This window comes from Pecten maximus, chromosome 7 (genome assembly GCF_902652985.1).
Source record: "Pecten maximus chromosome 7, xPecMax1.1, whole genome shotgun sequence".
Classification (NCBI taxonomy): Eukaryota; Metazoa; Mollusca; class Bivalvia; order Pectinida; family Pectinidae; genus Pecten; species Pecten maximus.
In genome coordinates this window covers 38,015,082-38,038,859 of record NC_047021.1, presented here as the reverse complement: position 1 = coordinate 38,038,859, position 23,778 = coordinate 38,015,082, and the positions used below count along the sequence as shown (strand labels likewise).

The 23,778-nt window shown below is 34.7% G+C and overlaps 3 protein-coding genes across 3 annotated transcripts; all 3 read left to right on the top strand.

Annotated features, from left to right (window-relative positions):
- The first annotated feature begins 3,694 nt into the window (after positions 1-3,694).
- Positions 3,695-11,360, top strand: LOC117330773 (C5a anaphylatoxin chemotactic receptor 1-like). Its single transcript, XM_033889255.1, has one exon. It carries the CDS (start codon positions 4,088-4,090, stop codon positions 5,324-5,326), a length of 1,239 nt encoding a protein of 412 aa, XP_033745146.1. The 5' UTR covers positions 3,695-4,087; the 3' UTR covers positions 5,327-11,360.
- Positions 11,361-15,371: 4,011 nt separating this feature from the next.
- Positions 15,372-19,142, top strand: LOC117330772 (bombesin receptor subtype-3-like). The gene has a single exon (XM_033889254.1). The coding sequence runs from the start codon at positions 15,520-15,522 to the stop codon at positions 16,774-16,776; it is 1,257 nt and encodes a 418-aa protein (XP_033745145.1). The 5' UTR covers positions 15,372-15,519; the 3' UTR covers positions 16,777-19,142.
- Positions 19,143-21,334: 2,192 nt separating this feature from the next.
- On the top strand, positions 21,335-23,778 carry LOC117330771 (bombesin receptor subtype-3-like). The gene has a single exon (XM_033889253.1). The coding sequence runs from the start codon at positions 21,819-21,821 to the stop codon at positions 23,088-23,090; it is 1,272 nt and encodes a 423-aa protein (XP_033745144.1). The 5' UTR covers positions 21,335-21,818; the 3' UTR covers positions 23,091-23,778.

The following is a 23,778-nucleotide window of genomic DNA, read 5'->3' as shown; positions in this document are numbered from 1 at the left end:
TACGGTAAAACCAGTTCCCAAAATAACTTTAGATAAGTTAAAATATCTTTTTGAAATTTGTTGAACTTTTCATTATTTTTTCCTCTAGTAAATATATGACCCATGTGTATGTCAGTGTAAGAAAGGTAAATCAAAATATCGTTTTGAAAATTGGTTTGAACTTTTCATTAAAATTTATCGAATAAATATATAACCCGTGTATAGGTCAGTGTAAGTTTAATAATCCGTAGATTTTATACCTAATTACATGGAAATATATATTTGATAAAGATTTGATGGTTCTAGTATATATTTATATATATATTACAATATAGGTGTAACAAGCGCTGTATCAACAATATAATATATTCGTTGAAATTATATAAGGCATTCATAATATATAATACATCACCTTTGGATCAATAGCGAGCTATACAGATTATCACTTTTTTATGATGATTGATTTGCATATTGATAAAGATTTTATTTAACATGAAGTAGTACCTTTTCTTAGAGACAATGCCATTGTAAAGTGGTACAGATGTAATAGGTCCATTGTTGGAAAGAATAATATATGTATTGATAATATATGTAAAACTAATGATAATCAGAAAGAAAGTTGATGTTATAATCGTAATACCTACTAGTTTTTATTGTATACGTTGTATGCTGTTGTTGTGAAAAAAATTGAAATGGATACTTTGCGTATTTTACAACAATTGCAAAACAAGTTATATTTACTTCTTTGTATCACGCTTGCTGGCCTAGATGGAAGCGCGCGAGGGTTTGGATGGCACAGTGGTAAAATACTTTCCTTTCAACTAAGCTTGAAAAGGGTAATCCGGTCTCCTCCCGCACTAATAAGACATCAGAGGGACCAAGCGGTTTTATCTATTCTGTGACAACATGTTCTACCCGCAATGATATGATAAGATAGTATTTTTGAACAAATTATACTTTTTAAGTAGGACTTTTTCGGTTAACAATAAAAAAGGCTTTATTCCTTAAACAATGAAAAACGTTTGGGGAAAAAAAATCACCGTACTTTGGATGTATTTTTTATTAAATTTTTCAACCAGATATAAAACATTATTGTTTGATTTGCTTATGCCATCTTGGATATAAAGTTTCAAATTTCTTTAAGGTGAAGTGGCCATCTTCTCCAAATGTAACTCAAACGTAGTAATGTATTATTCTCTGGTTTTACTCGTTACCTAATAGTTACGACGGAAGCCAAAAATGTCTAAAATTTTAGGTTATATTGAATGAACAATGTTCCTCTTCACTTTGCGGCACTTCATTAAAACGCTACCTTCCGTGTTACTACTTTAGGTTCCAAATTCTAGAATTTCATATCAATTGTTCGGCATATACATTGCACTGCACATGTTTCTTTATCCATGTATTCAATAATTCATTACCAATACAGGCAACTACATTAGGTTTGTTTGTTTGTTTGTTTTTGTCTAACGTCCTATTAACAGCCAGGGTCATTTAAGGACGTGCCAGGTTTTGGAGGTGGAGGAAAGCCGGAGTACCCGGAGAAAAACCACCGGCCTACGGTCAGTACTTGGCAACTGCACTAGGTAGGTTTCGAACTCGCAACCCATAGGTGGAGGGCTTGTGTTAAAGTGTCGGGACACCTTAACCACTCGGCCACCGCAGCCCCCTCTACATTAGGTTATTGACTTCAGTTAAAACACAGCTGTGAATGTGATGCGATATATTGCCATTTGCTTTGTTATTAAAATTAATTATAGACAATATAAACAAATTACAGATGGGAAAAGCGTGAAATGTGCCATACGTGAAAGCCATACTAAATAATTCAATTTACTATGGTCACATGCACAAAGGAAATTATATAAAACATGACATACGTCATGCAATATTACAATAAAAACGATAGGGCATATTTGCAATATACATTGAAATTAATCATGTCACTTTTAAAACAGCAATTTAACATTATTGTAATTTTTAATTGACTTTTTATGACATCACGTTATTACTTTGTGGTTCCTAATTAATGTCGACAGCTCATTACAGAGATGAAGCATATTATGTAGTTAAACATAAAACAAAGCTGTGAAGGACATCCTGTAATTGAACACATCAGATAATACAACCCGATGATATGTCGCCCACAGTATATAACTATATCAAACATCAACCAATAAAAATTCAATAGTTACGACATAACGTTACATAAACACAATACGTTAGGCTCTAAGCATAACTGACGATTTCAAAGAACAAATTGATGTGTGATTCAGTTTACGCTTATTTTTGGCTCTGAATATATTTTGGAAAGAGCTCTAAATCTATATCGAAAAAAAGTTCTAAATATAAATTGAATTTTTTTTTTAAATATATATGGAAAGAGCACTAAATCTATATTAAAAAAAGCTTTTAAATATATATTGAAAAAGTTTTGAATATATATGAAAAAGGGCACTGAATGTATATAAAAAAACACTCTAAATCAATATGAAAAAAACCTCGAATCTACATGTATGTTGAAAAAGAAAATCTAAATATATTTTGAAAAATCTTTAAATATATATAAAAAAGGGTTCTGAATGTATATTTATTACAAAATTACTCTATAGCAATATGAAAAAGATATCTTAATTCATATTGAAAATGTTCTAAATATATATGGAAATGAGCCCTCAATATACATCGAAAGGTTTTAATATATTATTAGTCATTTGTACATGTTATCATTTACAGATTATACTTACATCAAATTAGATTTGTCTTTAAAACACCATACACGTTTTCAACTCACAATTGTGTTATTGTTGTTATTTTCTGCATTTTACTCATGGTAATATCATTATGACATATCTTCTGAACTGAATTCAACATATTTTCTTAAAGTATTATTTACAATAAAAAATATTAATTGTTGTTGGACAACAAATGATAGCGAACTACATTTAAATGAAGTGTTTCCCTGTGCCCTGCCAAATTATTCCATCACTGCTACTCAACTGAAGATACTTGAATTTACCAACATCCGGTATGGTGGTATAATTAACTAATGTCCTGATTCTTGAATGTTTTTAAAACAATACAAGATTACAAATGTATTGTACTTGATAATGGTTGCTGATACTTGTGATTTGGATTATCTTACTTTTTAATGTTTTGATCGTATTTATCAATAAACTCATCTTGAAACGTCATATTGATTTGTGAGACTTAACGATCTTAAAATGATTAATGTTATTGTTGCCATGCGTATTTCGTCCAATCAGATAACAGATCCGATAAAGAGAACGATTAAAGAAGGGAATGTTCATGTATACTGTATATTTGTCAATATTCGAGGGGTAGTTAATTTTCTATTTTTACGGTCATTAAATGTACCGCGAACATATATGCCAATATGTTTATATACATACATGAAATGTTTACTGCAAAAGATTCAAAGGGGTAATTGCGCGAGATTTAATACACACGAATTAGAACCGGTTGTGGCAACCGCGGAATAATAGCCCCACGATATTTAACAACTATGCAGCAATCAGCGCATGCACGATTAATATGTATGTGAGCTGTTTTTACCGTCAATGCTCCGTACATAATATACAGGATGAACATGATTAATCTGTCTGTATATGTAAACGTAAACATTTTTTTTCTTTCCTAACTTGCGAAACAAGTTTACCAGCTTATATTAATCTGTCATATATATTTATAATACTGTCACTTCGATGGATTTGTCTTTTGAGCCATACACATGTAACAGATTAATGAGTCTAAAGTTTAATTCATACGAAACAGATTTATCAAAGCGGGAACGTAAAACAAAGAATGATGAGTAAAATTGACTACATCTAGAGAGTGACACCAGTGAATCACTGTTTTAAGTACGATTTTGAAAGGCTCAAGTGTTTTATTTACAACGAATAGGAACTCCTCGTTTTGCTCTTCGATACGCTCTCAACATCCCATTGTTTCTTAAGTGCATGACGTAATATTTAAAACATCCTCGCCGAAGGTAAATATGACTGGATCAATCGTCTGATCAGTGAAGAGAAACGGTGCTTTTCTGTCGAATTCCCTTGAAACAGACATCACACAGTGAGCATTAACAATGGATGCTACATCGAACGCCTCAGTAATGGCGGACAGACTTGATGAATGGAATGACACGCTGTCTCATCATATCATCCCTGCTTCCGTCATTTTGATGATATACCTGGTCATAGGGATCATCGGGAACTCCATCGTCATTTATATACATACTGTCCGGCTCCAGAACAGCTGGGAGGAACGATTCTTTATACCGGTTTTGGCCGTCATTGACTTGATATCGTGTGTCGTAAGTACTTCGTTTAGTTTCTCAATAAACATGCTTCCTGTGAAATACAGCAACGACAGCGCGTGCAAAGTGATGTTTTTCCTCAACATGACGTGCACATTGATGTCAGCACTTATGCTTGTCGTCATAGCCATAAACAGATACAGAAAAATCTGTAAGCCGTTCAGCAAGCAAATGAACATGTTCTGGAAGAAAATCGCCATTGCTTGTGTCATTGGAGTTTCTTTGGTCATGTCCTGGCCTTGTTTCTTCTTCTATGGCTCCAGAGAAGTTTACGATGACCACAGCTACACACGTGGATATCGATGTACCAGTGTCCGAGGCCCGTGGTCAACAGTTCAGCCTCTTATATTCAAGGCAGCGGTGATGCTGATTGTGGCATTCATACTCGTGTCGCTTGTGGTATTTTACGTATTGATAGGAAGGATCGTGTTCAAGCAGATGCTCTCCCACAAAAAGAATAGTTCCAATGTTGGTGCTGCAGCAGAAACTATGTCACGTGATTGTAAATCATCGCATTCTGCCAATACATCCAAGGTTACGGAATTGAATGACACCAATAATCGTTCAATGCAAGATAACCCTAATGCCTCTGATTCTGGAAATACATCGGACACTGTTATTGAATCAAAATCTCAAACAGTGAATTCAGAATCTGATGAAAAAGTGCAAAATAATCATCTCTCGGTGACAAATAAAAATTGTCACAAAATGTCGTCGACACCCACAAATGCAGGTCTGTCAAGGCCTCATGGAGTGCGTTTGTCTTTGATCTTCATGCTGATAACGCTTGTTTTTATCATCTGTTATGTACCTAAAGTCGGGATGATGATTTACGAATCACGAAACGAGAGGTTTTGGATCGAGCTTTCGCCCTTGGAATTATCGGGCTACAGGTTTATATACACGGCGTTTATCATCAACAACATCGTCAATCCTATCATCTACGGTTTCCTCGACCGCCGATTCCGTAACGAGGCATACAGTATGTGTCGGCGTGGAAAGAAATGAGTCTTCCTTGTTCAATATGACATCTTTGCAACGGATTGACCAGATGCTTGGCATTTATTTTTTTAAAAAGAAGTGGTTAGGTACGGTTTGTCCAGTACTGTTATAATCTCATAGGCAGATTTTCAGGTTACCATTTCAAGATTAAGGTTTTTAAGTGGGATGACACCGTCAAAGTTACCTGGATAGCTCCACAAATCACAAATGAACCACCCTGAACGGGACTGTTAAGCATGGTAAAACATATACTGTAAATCACTTATATTTCGCGAGTACTTAATTTCGCGAACTCACCTCATTCGACTTATTCACGAATACATAATTTCGCGAATTCTGACCTCAGAATGACGTTAACAGGTCGGCGATATTACCATGTTGGTAGCCATTTTGTTTATGAGAGTCATGTGACGGTAAAGGAAAAGTCATGTGATATCGATGTCTGTCTTTGACTCTATACTGAATTGTAGGTACCGTACCTGTATACGTCTCAAGGCTATATACAAGTGTCACGCCCGTTCATATATAGTTTTTCTGCATCATTTCACCGACATCACTACGCCGTAGATCTCCAATTAAAAAAATAGTAACCAAAGATAATTTGCCGGTCCCAGTTACGGAAACAGTGAACAAACATGTAGAATAAAGCGATGTGATGTACGACATACATGTTAGCTTATATAAACAACAGCGCGGGTAATAAAGTACGTCGTCTAGAAGGTATTTTAGTCCGAGTTCAACTACAATATTAGTGTTCAGCGGGTTTTGTGTGTGTGTGACATTTTGGTGTTTTGTGATATAAAATTACACTCTGATATAAGTATATAATCTATCATTCTATTATTACTTTAATGGCGATGCCTGTTCACCAACTAAAGCTTACGATATAATAATAATAATACAGTAGTATTTGAATTTTACCTGAATATCCGTCGTTATATAGACATGGAGATTACAATTTACTGTAATTACAAGGATAAATACATGCATATCTAATTGAGTTTCCTTCCTAATCGCATGGCCAAGTCCCTTGATTCGCCTTTTAAACCATAACTAATGTTTACCTATCACGTGTATATAAAGAAATCTTACCTGCCTTAAGTTATAAAAGGCGACTTTGTAGCACTACAAGGAAGCTACATATTGCATATAATATAAATGGTTACTAAAAGGGGAGGGGAGTGATACAAGTATGTACCATTTATGCCCAGTTGGCTACAGACAGTTGTTAATATATCTGTACCGCTGTATGAACCTACAGTTGTAACCACATCCGGAACTCTCGTGCCAGTTCCTGTGAGTTGTGCCCTGAATGAATCATAAACAATCAGCCATCTCCATAAGTGGACCAGGTCAAGTGAATCAATTGATGAAACTTCCGTCGACTGCAGAACTATAACAATAAAATTTGTTGAAATGATATTGTAGAACGGCGCATATCCGAACAGCTTGGAGAACATAATTTTATATACGATGGTTTGTTATCCCGATAGGAGTTTAAATACTGTAAACGTGATTTTTTTTTTTCGGGGTTAATTTCGCCATTTTCATATGTAGACTATACGCGTGGGTGTTATTTTCGCGATCGATCCACTTTCGTTTGTAGTTCAAGATTACGCAAATTGATATCAAAATGATAATAATACGCGTGGGGATATTTTCGCGAACAAAATGAGCCCATGTAATTAGCGTAAATTTCCCCCTCGCGTAAATTTCAACCTTTACAGTAGTTGAAACTTTGGATAAGCGAACTTCTACAATATTATGAATAAAAAAAATGCAAGCCTATTGAAAAATATGTTAAAATGTTTTTGACACAACCAGGCGTGTAATAAACGGGTAAACATATAATACAAGCCCAAAACAAAGCAAATTGCTTATCATAAATAGCTATAATGTTTGTCCTTGAAGAAACCATGATTTATTTGCAGCCTCTTGTTTCTTATATTTGAATATTTATACTTTTCTTTTTCTTTTCGCTTCCTCTTTTCAATAGTAAATCCAATCCAGCCGCCTTCATTTCTGGCCTTGTATGTTACGCAAAATCAAAACAAACCAAAACAAACCATTGCTGTTTTTTTAAGTTCAATGGGACATCTGTTACACGTATGTAACTTTAATATCAAACTGTTCCTATGTGCTGTCGACTAAATAAAATACATGTATATGATTTATTTCGATTTGCTAAAATTGAATATACATGTAAATGTACTTTCTTCAATTGTCACATTGTCGTTCTATGTTAAAAAGGAAAAAATGAAATAAATATTTATTTTAAAATTAATACAAAATGTGTATCTTTCATGTACTATAATTTGAAAAAAAGATGTTTCATCTTTCCGTCGACTCTAATGGATGGAAATCGAGAAGAGACCTTTGCGAAATTAAACTGGTCTAAAGAAATGCTAAAATATAGAATGTGTGGAAGGCATTGATCTCTAATAAATTCAACCAGTTATTCAGATATCATACAGAGCTTTGAATATACTATTGAATATTGAATAATATTCATTTTGTGCGTCCTATCTGAACCGGGTCTATACAAAGAAGTAAAGCAAGATTGTAATTATCCCTTATTTGCTCTTGTATGTCATTTACGAATTAACTTGAATATATTTTTTAATGTTAGGAAGATATAACAAAAAACAAACAAAAAACAAAAACAAAATGAAGTGTACTCTAAATAAACAGCAAAGCAGTTTATTATGAAACCCTTTGAATATCCAATTTTATTTGTGATCTCTTTTCTCATAAAAATTAACACGCTGCTGTACCAGCCAACCAAATACATCGTTACAAACGGTGATGTTATTTTTTACGTTATGGGGGCTGACAACACATTTTTAACCAATGAAAATGCTTGTTACAAGCAAGGTTAGATTATATGGCCCTGGTAATTAATGTTGAAATACTTCTGAATTGATTTTTGCTGCTAGACCTTATATATGATATAAAACATTTTACCCGTTGTAACCCTTAACAACCTGAACATACGGACATGTAAGCAAAGGTTCATGAAGAAAGAGATTTAATAAAAATTAGGGGTTGGGATTTCAATTAGTAATCATCGCATATAGATTTATATCTAAACTGTTTAAATATTCCATTGTCATAGCAAGATATACAAGATAAACCTGATATATATTACTATCATATTTAAAATGTATTTTCCATAGCTTTGTCACTTAAACTACATAAATGCAGAAAATAAATCTAGAGTTTCATTGATAAGAAACATGATTATCAAATGGCGGGAATTTAGAACTTTAAATGATTGAAGGAAATAGACACACACACTCGGATGTAGAGTCACTTCATGCTTTGTACGATTTGAAAAGTTAATGCTTAATCCTTCATAGAAAATATATCTGCGTCAATAAGTGTTTAGTACAAATTACTTGAACTTATGCCCCGTTTCTTTGTTCACTATCAACATCACATGACTTATCAAGAGCTCATCGTTTAAAAGATTCAATGTCCAAGATAAATGTTTCTAAACTTAAAAATATCAAAGGAAAGGGACAAGCATTTCCTCTCGAATTCATATCGTATCAAATACATTTCGTATATTTAAATTAAAGATGACTGTCAGTTCGAATGATTCAGTAAAAACGGACCACTTTGGTTAAATTCAGGTTGATTTTCATGTTTACTTTTACTGTATATGTGCTATTCATTTGTTTACTTTTTCTGTATATGTGCTATTCCTCTGTTAACTTTTACTGTATATGTGCTATTCATTTGTTTACTTTTACTGTATATGTGTTATTCATTTGTTTACTTTTACTGTATATGTGCTATTCATTACATGATACGCAACATAAGAGAATTTGCGACGCCAGGAAGTGATCTTCTAAAGAAAATACATCTATCTATTCAATGATCAATATGACGTCAAACGTGCTCGATGCATCTTGATATGCTTAGTGGTTCCGTTGTCACCACCCTGGTTTTACCTAGATTTACATGATTGGCGTCGTCATGTTACTGAAAATTCTTACCCTTCCGGAACACCTGGTCTTGTAATTATGGTAATCTTTAAGGATCCTATCTACTTGATTCATTTTGATCTAAAATTACGATTTCGTTATAACGTCAGCATCCTCTTCCTTTTTTATGACCACTTTGTGTTCTTATATATTACATTTTCATGGTAACTTCTGTTGGAAGTCTTATATCTACCTAACTAAGTCTTATATACGACGTAGATTTTTTTATTTGTCTTAATCATACATAACATAAAAATATTGCCATGCAAACAAAACTGTAATTCTACTATTTTCCTTAAGATTCAGTATTAGTATATATATATATTAGTATGTATATTTCAGTTTATAAAATAAATGCTACTCTATAAACAATGTACAAAATGTACTTGTTTACCGTGTCGCAACCTTTAGATATACATATACCGACTGATCCATTTGTCAAGCTATGAATGAGAGATTTATTTTGTGAAGATTTACAACGATTTGACGATGTTTGCAGGTAAACAATAAAAATCACACAAAAGATTTTATGTTGACTTTAACAATAGGTGTTATATGCATTATTTACATGGTACGCAACAAAACAAGATTTCTGGACACCAGGAAGTGATGTTCTAAACACAATTATCTCTTTACTCAATGATCAGGAAGGAGATATATATCTAACGGTCTCCCATTGAATAGACATTTTAAAGTGGGGTTTTAAGATGGATGTTTACTCAAATGCCTCAGTTATGGCGGACAGACTTGATAAGTGGAATGACGCCCCGCCCTATATATCCCATAATACCATCCCTGTTTCCGTCATTCTGATGATATACTTGGTCATAGGGATAATTGGGAACTCCATCGTCATTTATATACATACTGTCCAGCTTCAGAAAAGCTGGGAAGAAAGATTTTTCATACCAGTTTTGGCTTTTGTTGACTTGATATCGTGTGTCGTATGTACTTCCTTTAGTTTCTCAATAAACATGTTTCCTGTGAAATACAGTAACGACAGCGCGTGCAAAGTAATGTTTTTCCTCAACATGACGTGCACATTGATGTTAGCAAGCAAATAATCATGTTCTGGAAGAAAATCGCCATTGTTTGTGTCATTGGGTCTCTTTAGTCATGTCCTGGCCTTGTTTCCTGTTCTACGGCTCCAAAGAGGTTTACGATGACCACAGCTACACACGAGGATATCGATGTACAAGTATCCGAGGCCCGTGGTCAACAGTTCAACCTCTTATATTCAAGGCGGCATTGATGCTCCTGATTTTTACCATACTCGTGTCGCTTGTGGTATTTTACGTATTGGTAGGAAGGGTCGCGGTTAAGCAGATGATCTTCCACAAACAGAGGAACTCCAATTCCAGCACTTCCGACGAGAGGTCAGGTAAACGTAAGTCGCCGAATTCAAATTCCGTGAGTTTGTCAGATACCACTGACGTAACAGTCACAAACAATATCTGTAATTGACAATAAGAACCATGTGGATCCTGATATCATATCACCAAGGGAAATAAATGGCAACCCAAGAACGACGAACTCTGATTGCAATGAAAATGCACTTATTCCTGAATCGAACTACGTATCATCTTTGACATCTAAAAATGCACTCAAGATGGATCAAATCACAACAAGAAAAGCATGTCCCGCGAGGACATCAGGAATACGTCTCTCACAGATCTTCATACTGATAACGCTTGTGTTTATCATTTGTTCTGTGCCAAAGCTCGGAATGATGATTTACGAATCTCAGAACGAGACGTTTTGGATCGAGCTTTCGCCCTCTGAGCTATCGGGCTACAGGTTCATTTACACTTCCTTTATCATCAACAGCATCATCAATCCCTTCATCTACGGTTTCTTCGACCGCCGATTCCGTAAAGAAGCGTATTACTTGTATCGATGTTTCAAATAATTGGCAATTCTTTGCGGATAGCGTCAAGATTTACCTTGGAACGTAGAAATGTAATATATTCTCCCAACAGCCACACACGAACTCTCTAATAATAATCTGGCGGATTATATCATGTATTGTGAAAATACAAAATTGATCCTTACACAGGAATGTTGTTAGTGCCATGACAGTGATTTTGGTTCCTATTTGTAATCAGAAATTGCTTCTGTGCATTCACGGGAGAAGCTTGTTTTCCCGTTACCCTACAACAATACTGTTCACTTTTTTCAGAGGTTATTAAATTTGCTGGTAAAATGATAATTGAGTGATCGCACGCGATGTGTAGTGCTCAAAGTTGCGACATCATGACTTATGATAGTTTATTTGTCATTAAGATGTCTATATACTAAATTTTATATTTACATCTGCGGTGCCTTATTTCTACTGAATCTTACCACACCAAATGTATGTAATTGTCGGTGTTTACGCATGGAGATTAGACTTCATGATTAGGCTTGTTGATTAGGTTAAAAAATACCCGAGACAAATGAAAAAAAAAATACTTATCAAAACCCACTAGCGCTTAAAAAATGAATTCAAAGAAACAACATTTTTACGTGAACTAGGGTACCCATATCTAAGTAAATAGTAACACGCAATTCTAGCAGTCATAAAGATGAAAATAATACTTAGACAAGACAAAAAAAATGGTTTGGTTCTAAGCAGATATTAAATAGGAATGCTTAATCCGCGACCTATATTGACATCATCGATATAAATGCGGTTCTGATTAATTCGGAATTTTTACGTCATCCGAACTGAACAGGGCCATAATACTGGGAATATTGAGGCTTTCACTTAAATGCCGGGGTTACCAAGTGTACACATAAGCATTATGTATCTGTACCTGTAGTGAAAAAAGTTTACATTGGGCTGACTACCGGTCTGGTTTGGTGTGCGCCAGCGACCTTAAGTAATAATACTTATGTTGTTACCCCAATGTTTATACACTTCAATACAGGTACAAACACATACACAAGATATAACCAGCCTTATCGTGTATTATGTTTCTAACACAATTCATAAGATCCCTTAGACGAATTTCCTTTTGACCAAGAAATACCTTGAAAAGTAATGTCCCCGGGGTGAGTTAGCATGCGGGATAAGATCTTTGCGTCACATTTGAAATCTTTTTTATTTTCCCATTGCTTCATTATTCATCTCTTTCGACATTCGTGAAATGTTGATGTGTTAACACCTTTTATGTTCGGAGCCATGCGAAGTTAGTAACACACTGTCACGTCATTTCTCCGCGGTGAGCAAACACAATAATGATTATCATAATTTCACAAAATGCATTAAAATCCATTTTTTTCTTTTTTTATTGGTGCTGTTTTCTGTGGTCTGCAATTACACCTTGTATACTGAAAACAGGAAAAGGCATGTGCTATACAGATTTTTCTTCATTTCGTTGCATTTCCTCCTTATGAACGTCAATTGCGTTCCAGGAAAATAAGGAAAGTAAAATCCTTCGCAAGTATTTTTACGGAAATAACACCTTTGGATGGCGGCCATGTTATCGGTTACCTGTATAGGAGTCTTCCGGAGCCAATGCCTCAAGAACATGTAGTTTATCATTCTCGAATTTAAAGTCATTTCTACATCAGTGTATTTAAATTCGTGTATTCGCCAATATGCCTGAAGAGTAAATAGCGCGAAATAAAGTGTTCGCAAAATCTCAGTGATTTACAGTAATTAATTAGTTATCTATCACTTTTTTTGGTAAATTGATATACACGTCTAAACAGAGTGTTGCTATTACCCTATTTGCTTAAATATGCAATATGTTACTCTATTATATTCCGAATTTGGAATGTTATTTCATGTTATAAATTAGATTTTGAAGGTTCAATTAAACATACACATCACACATGTACATGTACCGTAGCATAACAGTCCTTTCTTTTATGTAACATCGTTTGATTTTTCTGTGGATAGTTAATGGATTTCATGTTATATGTGCTGATGTGTGGTGTAGGTCTCTAGTTATTTTTTGTATTTCGCACTATCAATGACTATATGACAGCAAGCTAACATTAAATGCAGACGGTCAGTTTTGTACAAAGTTACGGTCAATACCACATCTGGAACCCTTATGTCAGGTTTCAACATAAGCAAATCATAAATGATCGTCCATCTCGAAAAGTGGATGAGATCAACTAAATCAATTCCTACTTGTACCTTTTGTAAAGTAGAAGTTGAAACACCTTATCATATGTTTTATGATTGTGAACACGTTGAGAGGCTGTGGATATTACTTGAAAATTGGATATTTGAAAAAAATTCCATATACAAAATGTATTTAAATCTGTCAAAAAAGCAAGTATTGTTTGGAAAAATGGGTAAACAATATGGCATACATAACCTTATTATACCCATTGTTAAACAAAATATCTATAAACAGCGTGCTAAAGGGGAAAAACTTAGGTTGAAATTGTAAAGAGAATACTTGTGGACTATTACAATATGGGGAAATATACATGAACTATATATAGCAGGTAGACTTTATTCAATCATAAATGGAAGTTTTTTCGTAATCTGTTTGATCAATTAACAGAAAAGAATTGTTTCATGCATTTTATCATCACTTCTGTCACATTATTTAATACTGATTATGCTGCCTTCTATGAACGGTTTTTTTATACACCTATTAGTTATGGCTAAGCTACATACTCTGAATTCAAGTTATATATATATACAGTTTGTGTATGTAAGTGTGTGTGAAAGTTGGCTTTGTTTCTTTCTGTATCATATGAATACTTTATGTGGAAAATCTTAACAAAAATGTCACAAGTAAAAAATAAATAAATAATCAATTCAGAAAATTTCGTCAACAGCACACAGTAGAATGCGTCATACCTGAACCATTTTAGGGACCTACATATCCTGACAGATATTCGGATAGTTGCAATTTTGGGTAAACTTATATCCACTATATATGAATAAATAACACTGCTCTATATGTCTATATTTTAACTAGCTTTTTATCACTCACGATAATGAAATAATTTCCATTAGTATCACTATTTCGACCAGGAAGAGTTATATGTCATTAATTTATAAGGGTTATCAAAAAGAGGTTTATAGACGTTGCATCTTCAAAGGTCATCTGCAGTCAAGTGTTAAGAAAACCATTGTCGAAAAACAGAAAGTCAAAAATAAGCCCCTTTCTAACCCAATACATGCTTTGCGACTAGAACATGTGTAAGATATTAATTATAGGTTGTATTTGTATGTTTAAGTTAATGAAGATTAAAAACAATATCTGAAGCATCAAACTTAACACCTAGAACCATTAATGGGTGTTTTTTTTTCTTTCTTATGTCTGAATATTGAGGTAACTGGAAAAAAACAACATAGCTTAAAGATATTAGGTCGCCTTTTGATATGGGAGGATTAATGATTACGGTCTATTTTCTGTACTCTGTCATTTATAAATGCTGGTTGTAGGCATGGTAGACACTTTAAATACCCTAGGTATATGCGATATTAGAAGGATTAAGCATTACATTTGTTCCACGACAGTCCCGCCAGGCATATGCTTTATGAACCTTGTGATTTAGGTAAATTAATTTTTAAACATTTTTATGCTGCTCATATTTCGCGATTTTTAAAATATTTACCAGGTATACTGTTCCATAGGCGTTTGACTTCCTGAATCAACAGTTCACATCCAATCCATATTGAAATACAACATTTCAACAGTTTATCATATGGAAATGAAAGTTCATTGATGAGGAGTACTCACGGAATCAAATGAAATTAGAATACCACAAAACAATGTGATTTTGCAGTATAATATCTGGCGTACTTCGATGCGGTTACGTTTTCTAAAACTAACCATTCCAAAAGTATAGAAGGGATGGAAATCGGATATTAAATAAACACATCAGTTCCCAGATTAAAGTTTTCACCGGTGTCTCGATGTGCTTGGTACAATAATAAGATATCGTCAGATTCCTTATAAATACATACGTTTAATCGTTTAATCAGGTTGATTTTTATGTTTAGTCTTAACATGCTACGCAAGGTAACGAGAGTATTTTAGACACCAGGAAGTCATTCTTAGATACAATATATCTTTTTACTCAATTTCATGTTGACTTTAACAATAGGTGTTAAATGGTACGCAACAAAACAAGATTTCTGGACACCAGGAAGTGATGTTCTAAACACAATTATCTTTTTTACTCAATGATCAGGAAGGAGATATATATCTAACGGGTTCCCATTGAATAGACATTTTAAAGTGGGGTTTTAAGATGGATGTTAACTCAAGTGCCTCAGTTATGGCGGACAGACTTGATGAGTGGAATGACGCGCTATCCCATAATATCATTCCTGTTTCCGTCATTCTGATGGTATACCTGGTCATAGGGATCATTGGGAACTCCATCGTCATTTATATACATACTGTCCGGCTTCAGAAAAGCTGGAAGGAAAGATTTTTCATACCAGTTTTGGCTTTTGTTGACTTGATATCGTGTGTCGTAAGTACTTCGTTTAGTTTCTCAATAAACATGCTTCCTGTGAAATACAGCAACGACAGCGCGTGCAAAGTAATGTTTTTCCTCAACATGACGTGTACATTAATGTCAGCGATGATGCTTGTCGTCATAGCCATCAATAGATACAGAAAAATATGTAAACCGTTCAGCAAGCAAATGAACATCTTCTGGAAGAAAATCGCCATTGCTTGTATCATTGGGGTCTCTTTGGTCATATCCTGGCCTTGTTTCTTCTTCTACGGCTCCAGAGAGATTTACAATGACTACAGCCACACACGAGGATATCGATGTACAAGTATCCGAGGCCCGTGGTCAACAGTCCAACCGCTTATATTCAAGGCAGCAGTGATGCTCCTGATTTTCACCATACTCGTGTCGCTTGTTGTATTTTACATATTGATAGGAAGGGTTGTGGTTAAGCAGATGCTCTTCAACAAAAAGAGGAGCTCCGATTCCAGTACTTCCGACGCCATGTCAGGTAAACGTCAGTTGAAACGGAATTCAAATTTCGTGAGCTCGTCAGATATCACCGACATAACAGTCACAAACAGTACATCTGTAATTGACAATAAGAACCATGTGGATCCTGATATCATATCACCAAGGGAAAAAATTGGCAACCCAAGAACGACGAACTCTGATTGCAATGAAAATGCACTTATTCTTGAATCGAACTACGAACCATCTTTGACATCTAAAAATGCACTCAAGATGGATCAAATAACAACAAGAAAAGCATGTCCCGCAAGGACATCAGGAATACGTCTCTCACAGATCTTCATACTGATAACGCTTGTGTTTATCATTTGTTCTGTGCCAAAGCTCGGAATGATGATTTACGAATCTCAGAACGAGAAATTTTGGATCGAGCTTTCGCCCTCTGAGCTATCGGGCTACAGGTTCATTTACACTTCCTTTATCATCAACAGCATCATCAATCCCTTCATCTACGGTTTCTTCGACCGCCGATTCCGTAAAGAAGCGTATTACTTGTGTCGGTGTTTCAAATAATTGGCAATTCTTAGCGGATAGCGTCAAGATTTACTTTGGAACGTAGAAATGTAATGTATATTTCCCCTGTTGACAACAGGAAGTAAACTCAACATAGTTTTGATCCAAACGCCCTGTATTTATTTGGACGTTCAGTACCGTCTCTTTACCATAACTCTCTAATAACAATCTGGCGGATTATATCATGTATTGTGAAAATACAAAGTTGATCCTTACACAGGAATGTTGTTAGTGCCATGACAATTTGACGTTTGTGCTCAGAAATTGCTTATGTGCATTCACGGGAGAAGCTACCCTACAACAATACTGTTCACTTTCTTCAGAGGTCATTAAATCTGCTGGTAAAATGATAATAGGGTGTGCCTCGTCTCGACTGCATTTTACCACACCAAATGTATGTAAATGTCGGTGTTTACACATGGTGATTAGGCTTGATGATTAGGTTAAAAAATACCCGAGACAAATGTAAACAGAAGTACCAATCAAAATACACCATCGCTTGAAAAATGAATTCAAAGAAACAACATTTATAAGTGAACTATAGTGCCTATATCTAAGTTAATAGTAACACGTAATTCTAGTAGTCATAGAAATAAAAATCATACTTGGACAAAAAAATATCTTGTTCTAAGCAGACGCGAAATAGGATTACCTAGTCCGCGACCTATATTGGCATAATGGATCTAGATGCGGTTCTGATTAATTCGGAATTATTTACATCATCCGGACTGAACCGGGACATAATACTGGGAATATTGAGGCTTTTACTAAAACGCCGGGGCTACCAAGTGTACACATAAGCAGTACGTATCTACACTTGTAGTGAAGAAAGTTTACATTGGGGTGACTACCGATCTGATTTGGTGCGCGCCAGAGTCTTAAGTAATAATACTTAATACAATGTTTATACACTTCAATACAGGAACAACACATACACAATCCTTAGATATAACCAGCCTTATCCTGTATCATGTTTCTAACAAAATTGATAATATCCCTGAGACGAATTTCCTTATTAACAAGACATACATTGAAAAATAATGTCCCTGGGGTTAGTTAGCATGCGGGATAAAATCTTTGCGTCATATTTGAAATTACTTCCCATTGCTTTATTATTCATCTCTTTCGACATTCGTGAAATTTTAGTAGCACATTGATGTGTTAACACCGTTTGTGTTCAGAGCCAAGCGAGGTTAGTAACACACTGTCACGTCATGTCTCCGCGGTAAGCAAACACAATAATGATTATCATATTTTTCACAAAATGTGTTTAAAATCCTTTATTTTTTTTTACTATTTTTTTTTTTTTTTTTTTTTGCTGTTTTCTATGGTCCCAGTATACTGAAAACAGGAAAAGGCATGTGCTATACAGGTTTTCCTTCATTTCGTTGCATTTCCCCTTATGAACGTCCATTGGGTTCCAGGAAAATAAGGAAAGTAAAATCCTTCGCGAGTATTTTTACGGAAATAGCACCTGTGGATGGCGGCCACGTTATCGGTTACCTGTATAGGAGTCTTCCGGAGCCAATGCCTCAAGTACATGTAGTTTATCATTCTAGAATTTAAAGTCATTTCTAGATCAGTGTATTTAAATTCGTGTATTCGCAAATATGCCTGAAGAGTAAATAGCGCGAAATAAAGTGTTCGCAAAATCTAAATGATTTACAGTAATTGATTAGTTATCTTTCACTTTTTTTGGTAAATTGATATACACGTCTAAACAGAGTTTTGCTATTACCCTATTTGCTTCAATATACAATATGTTACTCTGTTATAAGCATTACAACTCTTTTCGAATTTGGAATGCTATTTTATGTTATAAATTAGATTTTGAAGGTTCAATTAAACATACACATCACATATGTACCGTAGCATAAGAGTCCATTTCTTTTATGATTTTTCTGTGGATAGTTGATGGATTTCATGTTATATTTGCTGTTGTGTGGTGTAGGTCTCTAGTTATTTTTTGTATTATACACTATCCATGACTATATGACAGCAAGTTAAAATTAGATGCAGACGGTCAGTTTTGTACAAAGTTACGGTCAATACCACATCTGGAACCCTTATGTCAGGTTTCAACATAAGCAAATCATAAATGATCGTCCATCTAGAAAAGTGGATGAGATCAACTAAATCAATTCCTACTTGTACCTTTTGTAAAGAAGAAGTTGAAACACCTTAACATATGTTTTATGATTGTGAAGACGTTGAGAGGCTGTAGATATTACTTGAAAATTGGATATTTGAAAAAAAACTCTATATATTCAAATCTGTCAAAAAAAACAAATATTCTTTGGAAAAATAGGTAAACAATATGGCATATATAACCTTATTATACTCACTGTTTAACAATATATCTATAAACAGCGTGTTAAAGGGGGGAGGGGGAGGGGGAGGGGGAGGGGGGAACTTGGGTTTAAAAGTGTAAAGAGAATACTTGTGGACTATTACAATATGGGAAAATATACATCAACTATAAATAGTAGGTACACTCATAAATGGCTGCTTTTTCATAATATTTTTGATCAAAAAACAGAAATGAATTATTTCATGTATTTTATCATCACTTCTGTTACATTATTTTATTTTGATTATGCTGCCTTCTATGAAAGTTTTTTTTTTTTTTTTTTTTTGTTACCTATTAGCTAAAGTTAATTTTAGTTGTCTTTGTTTCGTTCTGTTTCATGTGAATACTTCATGTGAAAAATCGTAATAAGTATGTCAAAAGTGAAAAAAAAAATCAATGTAGAATGCGTCATACCCGAACCACTTGATGGACATACATACTTTGGTTATCCTGACAGATATTCGAATTAATAAAATCTATTACATGTAAGTGATCGAGATCGGGTTATCTCAGTCGAGAGCTAAGATTCTGTAACATAATCCCAACCGAGGCGTTAGCCGAGGTTGAAATGTTACAGAATCTTAGCCCGAATTTGTTTAGTTCTACATGTATTAAATAGCCTGTTTATAATCTCGCTGAATACACATTTCTTCGACTCGCCATCGCATAGTGGTGTCCTCGACGACGTCCGAGCAAATTATATAAAGTTCTTTAATTAATAATCATTTAGATAACTTATTTAACTATACATCGGCATTTAGTTTCTTTCCTAATAATTATTGCATATTCACCAAAAATATGGTAATTAGCTGCCTCGTAAGTTGTTAATCGTTGTATATCTTTTACAATCGTTCCACACGTTTAAATAATTAGATGACGAGTTCCGCATTTTATATCGACCACGATAATCGCCAATCGTGCGCACATTTTCCTGCACGATCCGTATCGCACATATCGCACATCGTGCGCACATCGCACATCTATGGCAAGCCGTTTTAACATTTAATCCCATTTCCTCTTAAGGTAAAATATGCTTCAAATTTATTTCACTTAAGTGAAATAGTTTTTACCTTAAGTTTAAAAGACTTTTTTTGCATTATGTTATATTTCACTTAAGTGAAAAAGAATTAAGTGAAATAAATTTTATTCATCTTAAGGGAAAATCTTTTTCACTTAAGTGAAATAAATAATGCAAATGCTGCTGTGGAGTAAATCGGACACCCACTCTCATGAATCAGATATGGACTAGTCCATCTATTGACCAAGCATTGGGTGTTTAATTTCTGACCAATTCGAGACCTTTTCTCTACTTCATTTGCTGTTAGTAAAATCAATACTATTTCCCATATGATTTACTTTCACTTATGTTTTATTTCCATTAAATATGTTTTATTTATTTCCATTATGATAAGTGATAAGAACGTGTCAAAGTTAAAGTTTACTCACGCTGTTTCCTAGTTGACAGGTCCAAGGGGAGGGTTCATTCCATTATACCATGGGGTAGACACGAGGACAGAGTGACTTTATGAACATATGGTCAGTTTTATTTACCTTAAGATGAAAAGAATTTCATTTAAGGGACAAGTATTTTGCATTATGTCTGCACATAATTTTTTTTCACTTAAGTGAAATTCTTTTTGTCTTAAGGGATATTAACATTTATTTGCATTATGTTTTATTCACTTAAGTGAAAAAGAATTTCACTGAAATGAAATTCTTTTCACGTTAAGGTGAATAAATTATTTGCATTGTGTTTTTTTCACTTAATTGAAATTCTTTTTTCACTTAAGTGAAATTCTTTTTTCACTTAAGTGAAATTCTTTTTTCACTTAAGTGAAAAAACATCCCCTTAAGAGGAAATGGGATTAAATGTTAAAACGGCTTGCCATACACATCGTGCGTGCGCACATCGTACATCGTGGAACGTTGTGCGATCACATAACTGTAGTTTTTGATATGGGAGGATTAATGAATACAGTCTATTTTCTGTACTCGATCCGGTAATTTTAAATACCTTAGGTACATGTGATATTTGAAGGATTAAGCATTACATTTGTTCCACGACAGTCCCGCCAGGCATATGTTTCGTGAACTTCGTAATTTAGGTAAATTAATTTTTAAATATTTATATGCGGCTCATATTTCGCGATTTTTAAAGTATTAACCATGTATACTGTTCCGTAGGCGTTTGACTTCCTGAATCAACAGTTCACATCCCATCCATATTGAAATACAACATTTCAACAGTTTTACATATGGAAATGTAAGTTTATTGATGAGAAGTACTCACGGAATTAAATGAAATTAGAATACCACAAAACAATGTGATGTTGCAGTATAAAATCTGGCCTACCTCGATGCGGTAACGTTTTCTAAAAGTAACCATTCCTAGGGTATAGAAGGGATGGAAATTGGATATTAAATAAACACATCAGTTACCAGATGAAAGTTTACACCGATGTCTCGCTGTGCAATAATAGGATAGCGTCAGATTCCTTTTAAATCTGGTCGTTTATTAAGGTTGATTATTTTGTTTAGTCTTAACATGCTACGCAAGGTAACGAGAGCATTCTCGACACCAGGAAGTGATGTTCTAAACACAATTATATTTTTTACTCAATGATCAGGAAGGAGATTTATATAAAACGGGCTCCCATTGAATAGACATTTTAAAGTGAAGTGAAGTTTCAAGATGGATGTTAACTCAAATAACTCAGTTATGGCGGACAGACTTGATGAGTGGAATGACGCGCTATCCCATAATATCATCCCTGTTTCCGTCATTCTGATGGTATACTTGGTCATAGGGATCATTGGGAACTCCATCGTCATTTATATACATACTGTCCAGCTTCAGAAAAGCTGGGAAGAAAGATTTTTCATACCAGTTTTGGCTTTTGTTGACTTGATATCGTGTGTCGTAAGTACTTCGTTTAGTTTCTCAATAAACATGCTTCCTGTGAAATACAGCAACGACAGCGCGTGCAAAGTAATGTTTTTCCTCAACATGATGTGCACGTTGATGTCAGCGATGATGCTTGTCGTCATAGCCATCAATAGATACAGAAAAATCTGTAAGCCGTTCAGCAAGCAAATGAACATGTTCTGGAAGAAAATCGCCATTGCTTGTGTCATTGGAATTTCTTTGGTTATATCCTGGCCTTGTTTCTTCTTCTACGGCTCCAGAGAGATTTACGATGACCACAGCCACACACGAGGATATCGATGTACAAGTATCCGAGGCCCGTGGTCAACAGTTCAACCTCTTATATTCAAGGCAGCTGTGATGCTCCTGATTTTTACCATACTCGTGTCGCTTGTGGTATTTTACGTATTGATAGGAAGGGTTGTGGTTAAGCAGATGCTCTTCCACAAACAGAGGAATTCTAATTTTAGAACTTCCGACATGTCAAATGAAAGTAAATCGCCAAATTCAAATTCCGTGGATTTGTCAGATATTACTCATGTATCGGACACAAATGATGCGTCCGTAACTGACAATAAGAACAGTTTGGAACTTGATGGTTCACCATCAACAGAAAATATTGAAATACCAAGCACGGCGAACTCTGACTGTAGTCAAAATATGACCAATATTGAACTGAACAGCGCACGATTCTCGACGACTAAAAATGCCTTCCAGATGGATCCAATCACAACGAGAAAGGGAAATCACACGAGAACACGAGGGACGCGCCTCTCGCTGATCTTTATGCTGATAACACTCGTGTTTCTTATCTGTTATGTACCGAAAGTCGGAATGATGCTTTACGAATCTCAGAACGAGAAGTTTTGGATCGAGCTTTCGCCCTCTGAGTTATCAGGCTTCAGGTTCATATACACGGCCTTTATCATCAACAACATCATCAATCCTATCATCTACGGTTTCTTCGACCGCCGATTCCGTAACGAAGCATATAACGTGTGTCGATGTGTAAAGAAAAAGCCAATTCTTAGCGGATAGCGTCAAGATCAGACCTTGGAAAATGGAAATTCGATATCTAGTTTTCCGTCGACAACAAAAAAGCATGATCGACCTATTTTTTATCCTAACGTCCTGTTTTTATTGGAACGTTGTTACCAAAGCAATCAGTACCATCTCCTTAACTGAACTCTCAAATAACGCTTTGGAGGATTGTATCATGTATTGTGTAAGTAAACTATATCCTTATCACAGGAATAATTGGTGTCAGGAAAGTGATGTGGTACACATTTGTGCTCAGAAATCGCTTCTGTGAATTTACGGAAGAAGCGTGGCCCTCTCGAGGCACTACACCGATTCTGTTGATGATCTTCAGAGGTTGCTGAATTGCTGGTACATGTATATTGATTAATAAAATTTAATTAAAACTTAATTTGCCTTCAAACAAAGCAAAGTGCAATTAGGTTAATTGTGATATGACGACCTATACTAGTTTGTCATTGAAATATGCATATACATGTATAAATATACATAGCAGGCTGATCTTGATTAAACATATATGCATGATATCTTAATTATACAAAGGAAGAAGGAAGACAATTTTATGACTCGTGCCCTGAACGGCTAGGCAATCAGATGCTGTAGGTCGTGAGTTCAAAGCTCGGTCAGGGCACGAGTCATGCAATTGTTTTGTTATATTAGAATTTGAATATTAAAACAATTTATCATA

Coding starts and splice junctions, on each gene's coding strand:
- LOC117330771 (XM_033889253.1), top strand. CDS start 21,819: ATGGATGTTAACTCAAATAACTCAGTTATGGCGGACAGACTTGATGAG.
- LOC117330772 (XM_033889254.1), top strand. CDS start 15,520: ATGGATGTTAACTCAAGTGCCTCAGTTATGGCGGACAGACTTGATGAG.
- LOC117330773 (XM_033889255.1), top strand. CDS start 4,088: ATGGATGCTACATCGAACGCCTCAGTAATGGCGGACAGACTTGATGAA.